The following is an 8619-nucleotide window of genomic DNA, read 5'->3' as shown; positions in this document are numbered from 1 at the left end:
TTCCTGCTTCCATCATATTTCCATTGCTCCTTTCCAGCAGTGTGTTACCTGAGGCCAGGCCGCCTCATCCTGGAGCCCATCTTGGGGTGCCAGCTCTCATAACCTCCTGTTAGGTCCTGAGCAGCAGGGTGGGTGGCCTTTGGTACAGGGAGTCTTTACAGGAACTGTCTCTTCTCCCTGACTCACCTGCCTTTCCCCTTCTTTCCCTCCTGCAGGTCCAAGCCGTACCGGGTGCAATGAGCGCTCCGTGCCGGCCCTGCCATGGAAGGCTGTGACTCGCCCGTCATCCCCGGGAAGGACAATGGGTGCGGCATCCCTCAGCACCAGCAATGGACTGATCTCAACAGTGCCCACCTCCCCGACACGGCCGGCAGCATGGAGCAGCCCGCAGCGGAGAGCCGCGGCCCCCTGGACAGCCTGAGGGTCCCTTTCCCTGAGCGCGTCCCCGAGAGCAGCGCGGTGGCCGGCGCCGAGCCCGCGGGCAAGGCCGCTGCGGGGGGAGAGCGGGAGCGAGAGCAGCGAGGATGGGGAGGAGGAGAGTGACGTGGAGAACCTGGCCGGCGAGATCGTCTACCAGCCGGACGGCTCGGCCTACATCGTGGAGAGCCTCAGCCAGCTGGTGCAGAGCGGGGCCGCCGGCAGGAGCGGGGCTCTCCCCTCACTGCTCCCGAACTCCCTGCCCAAGCAGGGAGAGCCTTCCGCTGCCGCTCCCGTCTACCCGCAGATCATCAACACCTTCCACATAGCCTCATCCTTTGGGAAGTGGTTTGAAGGCACAGACCAGGCCTTCCCGAATACCTCAGCCCTGGCGGGTATCAGCCCCGTCCTGCACAGCTTCCGCGTCTTCGATGTGCGACACAAAAGCAACAAGGATTACCTGAACAGCGACGGTTCTGCCAAAAGCTCCTGCGTATCCAAAGATGTTCCAAACAATGTGGACCTGTCCAAATTCGATGGCTTTGTGCTCTATGGGAAGAGGAAGCCCATCCTGATGTGTTTCTTGTGCAAGCTCTCCTTTGGGTATGTCCGCTCGTTCGTGACCCACGCGGTGCACGACCACCGAATGACTCTGAGTGAGGAGGAGCGGAAAATTCTTAGCAATAAGAACATCTCCGCTATCATCCAAGGGATAGGCAAAGACAAGGAACCCCTTGTCAGCTTTCTGGAACCAAAAAACAAAACCTTTCAGCACCCTCTTGTTTCCACAGCTAACCTCATAGGCCCTGGACACAGTTTTTATGGTAAATTCAGTGGCATTCGCATGGAAGGCGAACAGGCCCTCCACCCTGGGGCGGCCAGCGGAGCAGAGCCGCCACCACCGGGTGTCCTGGCCCCCAGTGCGCTCCTCAACCTGGGAGGGCTGACCAGCTCAGCTCTGAAGACTCCCATTACCTCAGTTCCCCTGGGCCCGCTGGCTTCCAGTCCCACCAAATCCTCAGAGGGGAAGGACCCTGGGGTGGCAGAGGGGGAGAAGCAAGAGGGAGGTGACCAGGACAGCCTCTCAGAAAAGGCAGAGCCGGTCGAGGAGGTGGAGGAGGAAGAGGAGGAGGATGTGGAGGAGGAGGAGGAAGAAGAGGAAGAAGAGGAAGAGGAAGAAGACGAGGATGATGAGGGTTGCAAAGGACTGTTTCCAAGCGAGTTGGAGGATGAACTGGAGGACCGGCCCCAGGAGGACTCTGGGGCTGTGACAGGCGGCAGCAGCAGCAGCAGCAAAAAGGACCTTGCTCTCTCAAACCAAAGCATTTCTAACTCTCCCTTAATGCCTAACGTGCTCCAGACCCTGTCACGGGGCACAGCTTCTACTACTTCTAATTCTGCTTCTTCCTTTGTCTTTGATGGTGCAAACAGGAGGAATCACTTAAGCTTTAACAATGAGGGTGGCGGAGCCAGTGTGGCAGAGGGCAGCAGGAGGCTGGACTTTATCGATGAAAGTGCCAATAAAGACAATGCCACAGCACCAGAACCAAATGAGAGTGTGGAGGGCGAGGACGGGAGCTACATCTCCCATCACCAGCATGCTGGCCCCCTCTGTGAACTTGGGGGTGGGGAGTGCCCCTCGGGGAGTGGTGTGGAGTGTCCAAAGTGCGACACGGTCCTGGGCTCCTCGCGGTCGCTGGGTGGCCACATGACTATGATGCATTCTCGCAACTCATGTAAGACACTCAAGTGTCCCAAGTGCAATTGGCACTACAAGTACCAGCAGACGCTTGAGGCGCACATGAAGGAGAAACATCCCGAGCCAGGAGGCTCCTGTGTCTACTGCAAAAGTGGGCAGCCACACCCGCGGCTGGCACGGGGTGAGAGCTACACCTGTGGTTACAAGCCCTTCCGCTGTGAGGTCTGTAACTACTCCACTACTACCAAAGGCAACCTCAGTATTCATATGCAGTCTGACAAGCATCTCAACAACATGCAAAACCTGCAGAACGGAGGGGGAGAGCAAGTCTTCAGTCACACCGCTGGGGCAGCGGCGGCGGCTGCGGCAGCTGCAGCAGCCGCGGCAGCCAACATCGGTAGCACTTGTGGGGCCCCTTCCCCCACCAAACCAAAAACCAAACCTACGTGGCGGTGCGAGGTGTGCGACTATGAGACCAACGTAGCTAGGAACCTTCGTATTCACATGACCAGTGAAAAGCACATGCACAATATGATGCTGCTTCAGCAAAACATGTCCCAAATCCAACACAACCGGCACCTGGGTCTCGGCAGCCTGCCGTCCCCCGCCGAGGCCGAGCTCTACCAGTACTACCTGGCACAGAACATGAACCTCCCCAACTTGAAGATGGACAGCACTTCCACAGATACACAGTTCATGATGGGTGGGTTTCAGCTTGATCCCACCAATCCCATGGCAACAATGGCTCCATCTCTAGGTGAGGCTGAAGGGGTTTCCACTGTGTCCGTGTGTAAGGGAGGGATTGTGTTTGGGTCACTGCAGAACCCTCATGGCGCTGGGTGCTCGGTGCTGGATCCCTTTCTTCTGTCTCTGTGGTGCAGCCCCCATGCAGTGAGCTGCCTTTGTGTGGTGGTCATGATGAAGGCTGCATGGTGGAGACCTGTCTCCTGTATTCTCCCAGACCAATTTTTTTCTTATCCTGGGAAGATACATCACTTTTCTGGTACATCATCTAAGAGTTTTGGTAGGGAGCTAATGAATAGAAGATCCGGTTTATTGCTGGCATGCATTAGATGTTCCTCCTTATTGTGGAAAGCATTCTTACTGCAGTGCTTCATAATGGTTTTTTTCCTCAATTTGGTAAGGGCTGAGTAGTTTGACAGGTGGCTTTGTGAGAGGGTCTGATCAGCTGCTGGTGCTCTCAAAGACAGATGTTGGGCTGATTTGTTGCTGCTGTGTTGCCCTTAGAAGAAAAGGTAAGCAAGTTTTGAGAGTTGTGATGAATTCAGTGGAAGTGGTGGTGGTCCTCTGCTGAAGAAGCTGAGCTGAAGCTGTTCCTCTGGTGCCAGCGTGAGATACAAGATTCAAGGCCTGACCAGATGAGAATTAACTAAACTGGAGGGGATGTCTAAAGAGAGAGAAGATTATTTCTTTCATCATATGATGAAAACCCTTTAAAGTGAACAACCAAATGGGTTTTTCATGACAAGGAGCACTCATCATGTTCATGTTGGCACTGGGGGGGGGTGCATCTTATCCCTGCACAATTTTGTCCAAGAATGAGACTTAGAGGGGGGATCATAGAATTCTCAGATTCCAAAATTCTGTGGTAAAGGTTCCCCCCTTTGCTGTCGCCCAGGGCCAACAGGGTGCTCCTGCTCCCCGGGCTGTTGGAGCTTCCCAGTGCTGCGGGTAGGAGCTGGCACAGAACAGACCCCCCCATTCCTCCGGCTTGGCAGACACAGGTTGAGCTGCTGCTGTCTGCTGCGTTGCTGCTGCTGAGAATTTTTCATGGTTCCTTGGGAAAGTACGTGAAAAGAAATCTGCCACTTCACCTGCTTTCCTCTGAAGTCACTTCTCCATGCTGCCCTCTGCCCTCCCTAGCCTTGTCCATCCATCAATGCTGTTATTACTGATGCTCTCCATCACTGGTTCACTGGTCTCATGCATGTTCTCCTTTCCTTCAGCTATTAATAGTACAGTTTATTATTAGTCCAGAAGGACATTTAAGTCATATGAGAGAACACCACAAGATACTGAAAAAATGAAAAAGAAAACAAAGGAGTTCAAGTGACTAATTTAAAGTAATTATCTTTTTATCTTTTTTTTTTTCTTCCTTTTTTTTCTTTTGTTTTGCTGAGGTATCCCAGTTTGCACCTTTGGGAGGTCAAGATCACAGTCTTTTTTAGTGTATTTTCAATAGCTTCAAGTTGCCAACAACTGTAATGGGCACTCATTTATATCAAAGCTGATAGTGTATGAATTTACAGCGTTGTCTGTGGTGGGTTTCCTGGAAGGCCCTTTTTGGAGCTCCTGTTCCCTTCTTACTGAAGTGCTGGGGTTACCCAAGGAGGTTGTGGCTGCCCTGTCCCTGGAAGTGTTGAAGGGCAGGTTGGATGGGATTTGGAGCAGCCTGATCTATGGAGGATGTCCCTGCCCATGGCAGGGGGTTGGATCTAGATCATCTGTAAGGTTCCTTCCCACCCAGACCATTCTGTGATTCTATGATAAACAGTTGATGTTAGAAAAAGAAAGTGTCTCTGTCTACATCTTCAGAGTGCTCTGCTGTGAAGAAAAGCTTGTGCATTCATTTACTGTAAGTGAATGGAGTTCAACTCTTGGTTTGAAGAGTAGATGTGACACTTACAGACAGTAAGTGTCCTGCTGGCTTTCCTTGGCATGCTCTTGCACTCTCGTTATTAATAGTGGTTGTCTTCTCCTTGGGTGCACAAAGTGTCTGTCAACACTGTTTTTACAAGACTGTCCACCATTTTGAACTCTTGGAGAAGATGTGAGAACTAATAGTGCAGGAGTGGCACTTTTTTGTTAACCTCTTTTTATTTGGCAGGGACTGTGATCAGGTACTGCATCAGGTAACATTTCTTGCTTCTTCAAGTAGGCAAGAAAAAAAAGGATAAGGTCTTACGCTGTTCTTGAAACGTCCACCGAGACTTTCAGTGCAGTGCTAAGGAATTCTTCAGCCTCCGAAACTCTGTGGGACTTTTCTTGGCACTTTTCAAGGGCAGAGGGTTGGTTGGATACTTCTTCAGAAGGTGGGTAGCAAAGGCTACTGTGGTCCTTTCCCAGCCTATGTGCCAGATGCAATTGCTTTTTTCTTCAGACATGGTAGTGACCAGTAATGCAGTGGAGTAAGCGCAGGGGAAGCTGCGCTTGGCCTTTGCTGTGCATTTGATGGGTGCAAGAGTTGCACTGAGAGCAGCATGTGTTCTGCTCTGTGCTTCTCTTCTGACAAGTAGAGAGAATTCAGCTTTTCTGACCTCTTTCTCCCCTCTTTCCTTCATGCAGTGGGTGGAGAGATCCCCCTGGACATGCGGTTAGGTGGTGGACAGCTGGTTTCTGAGGAGCTAATGAACTTGGGTGAGAGTTTCACACAAACAAATGACCCATCGCTGAAGCTCTTCCAGTGTGCTGTGTGCAACAAGTTCACTACAGATAATTTGGACATGCTGGGCCTCCACATGAATGTGGAGCGTAGCCTCCCTGAAGACGAGTGGAAGGCAGTGATGGGGGACTCGTACCAGTGCAAGTTGTGCCGCTACAACACACAGCTCAAGGCAAACTTCCAGCTCCACTGTAAGACAGACAAGCATGTGCAGAAATACCAGCTGGTGGCACATATCAAGGAGGGTGGCAAGGCCAATGAGTGGAGGCTGAAGTGTGTGGCCATTGGGAATCCGGTACATCTGAAATGCAATGCTTGCGACTACTACACCAACAGTCTGGAGAAGCTGCGTCTTCACACAGTGAACTCGAGGCACGAGGCCAGTCTGAAGCTCTATAAGGTAAGGGTTGGCTTTGCTTCATCTTCCTTCGTTGCCCAAGTGCTGGAACACTGGTTTTGGAACCACAGTGAGCTGCGATCTTTTGGAGGTGAGCTGCTCGGATCTCTCCAGCAGGAGCCAGTCTCACTTGTGTGGTACAGCTCTTCAGCCTGTGGTCTGATTGCATCTGAGGTTGGTGAAGTCTTAGGCCAGTGGGTGCTCATGTCAGGGTGCTTCAGTGGGGGCATGCATGTCTTACAGCACTGCATGTGTGTTAAATGAGACTTGCACAAAAATTCAGCATCGCTGTTGAAGCCATGGTACGAGGTGGTATTTGCCACACTCGTGTTGTCTCTTCCCGCAAGGCTGTTTGTTACCTCATACAAGATTCTTGTCAGCACGAGAAGGCTGTGGCTGTTGCCAGAGAGGCGTGTTGATCCTGGCACTGAGGAGGCTGGGTGGGTGGGTGGAGGGGGATGGAGAGGGCCGCCGTCTCAGTGCATTTGCACTCTAGTCAGCAGTGCTGCTGGGGGCTGGGGGAGGGAACAGGCTGGAAGAGAAGCCTCTCTATGTGTGTTTGGACAGGCTGTGGTTGGAGGCACTGCAGGTTTCCATCCACAGCAGTATTTGGCCTAGGACTGCCATCTTGTTTTCTTTACTCTTCCCTGCCCCATTTTATGTCTTCTTTATAACCATCTTCTCTTTCCTGACTTCCTCTCCCCTTCACAACCCCCTCCCTGGCTGGCCTGAGCCCTGTGGGCTGTAACCCAAGAGGAGCTCCGGATACAGTAAATAGTCCTTTCACTCGTGCAGCAGAATTGCTCCAGACATTGCTATTGATTTTCACTGGACTTAAAGCTTCACCTTTTTCTCTAATCATCCCATGATGGCTTTAGTATGAACAATCAGGTACAAATTGCCATAAATCTAACAAGCCACATTCCATCCTTTCACACGTACTGTCCCACTCATTGTCTTCTCATTGCTTTCAGCTTTTTTTATATTCTTTCTATCCCCATCCTTTTTTTCCTGCTTTCCTCCCAGATGTGGTGAGCTCTTTATATATAACTATATGTATATACAGGGAGTGTATTTCGTGCTTCTTAAATATTTCTTTGAATATTTTTCCTTATGTAATGAGAATTTGAAACTTGACATTGAACTGTTCCCACATAAATTAGCCCATGTCATGGTGCAGACACATTAGGTTTCAAAACTCCTGTGCTTTCCCTAGGAATGGGCAGTTCAGAGAGGAAGGAGACAACCAGGAGCATCATGGAGGGTTTGCCTTGATCTGTGGTTGTTGGGGCTGCTTGCAGTTGATGGGGAACTGATCAGAGGAGGAATCTGTTTTAGCTGGAGCTTGCTGTTGAGGCCTCACTGCTGGGAGGATGGTGGTCACCATCACCAGCTGGGATCCGGCCTCACACAGCAGAGTCTGGCACTAAAATGGTCAGATTGCTACATACACCTCCTCTCAGGTGTGCAGGAGAACTGAGAGAGTTAAACCAGCTTGGAAATTGTGGGCAGGAGAGTCCCAGTGAAATTTTTAAAAGCAGCTGAGGAATTTAATCTCCTCTGTCTGTGGAATTTGTTTTGGCGTAAAAAAGAGTTGTTTGAAAGCTCTATTATGAGTTTTAACACAAAATACAGTTCTGATAAATAGCCAAAGACCCTTCATTTGCAGTGGTTTTTGGTGGGAAAGATGCAGGTGGGATGCTAGAGTTCTCTCATTGAGTGGGAACGGAGTGATGGGGAGGAAAAAAAAGGAAAAAAGCCCCACCTAAGTCAGACTGGGGGACAGCCATAGATGCTTCTAATGAAGATTTCTGCAGTGTTTTTCTCAGACAGATGAGGGGGAATTGTCAGTGTTCAGGTTTGTAAGAAGCCAGGGCAGTTCTCAGAGCTGTTATATCTTTGAGTCACTTTTGATGGGAAAACAGCGAAACACCAGACAGGGAATAACACATTTCAGAGTAGTGGAATCTGTTATGTGCTCCATGTATTTGCTTCCTTGTTTGCCTATGTAGAGTCTGTAGCAGGGGATGGTGGACCGCTGGATTCACAGTTGCTGCAGCATAGCTGGAATCAGTGTTTGACTTCATGGAAAGCCTGCCTGTGGATCCAGCAAGCTTCAGAGTAGTTCTTCCAGTCTCCAGCCTGGCTGTAATGCTGTGTCTCTTTTGATAGCTGAAAAGATGCAGCAGGAGTGGGGGTAGTTCACAGAATGGTTTCTCTTCTCTCAGGCCTTGGTGTGGTCTGCAGTAAATTGAGATTGATTGGATGTTATTTTTCCTCTTGCTAATGTAATCCATTAGCCTGGCACATGCATAATCAGTTTAGAGCACAGTTAACTGGATGTAATCGAGTTCTTCCCTGCCTGCTGGAGAAAATCCTCTCCAGATGCTGCTGGGTGAGAGCACATACTAGGCTTATCACACACAATCCTCCTTATTCTGCTTTTTTTGCCATTTTTTTCCCTTAAATCACATGTTATTGGCTGCTTGCATTGCCCAAGAGCCACTTCTGTTAGTGCTACTTGCTGCCAAAAAATGTGATCTGGAGACACTGTTAGCCCTTAGTCTGGTGAACCTTTTCATCTTCTGCAATGCTTCCAGTGTGGGAGGAGAAGGTCTGGTCTCCTGCTGCCATCTTTGTCCTGCACGTGGCAATAGCTTGTGTCAGACCTCTTCCCATGTCAGTGATGGGAGGGCAGGAATG

The 8619-nt window shown here is 50.5% G+C and overlaps 1 protein-coding gene across 1 annotated transcript in view; it reads left to right on the top strand.

Moving 5' to 3' along the window:
• Positions 1–261: 261 nt before the first annotated feature.
• The window catches only part of ZFHX3 (zinc finger homeobox 3), a 101696-nt gene continuing 93338 nt past the window's right edge, over positions 262–8619 (top strand). Inside the window, 3 exon segments of the mRNA XM_009993658.1 lie at positions 262–483; positions 485–2873; positions 5423–5919. Coding sequence (XP_009991960.1) covers positions 262–483; positions 485–2873; positions 5423–5919 — 3108 coding nt within the window.

Source organism: Chaetura pelagica, unplaced genomic scaffold (assembly GCF_000747805.2).
Source record: "Chaetura pelagica isolate M959 unplaced genomic scaffold, ChaPel_1.0 scaffold703, whole genome shotgun sequence".
NCBI lineage: Eukaryota > Metazoa > Chordata > Aves > Apodiformes > Apodidae > Chaetura > Chaetura pelagica.
The sequence above is the reverse complement of the archived record's forward strand: the minus strand, read 5'-3'. Positions and strand labels throughout refer to the sequence as shown.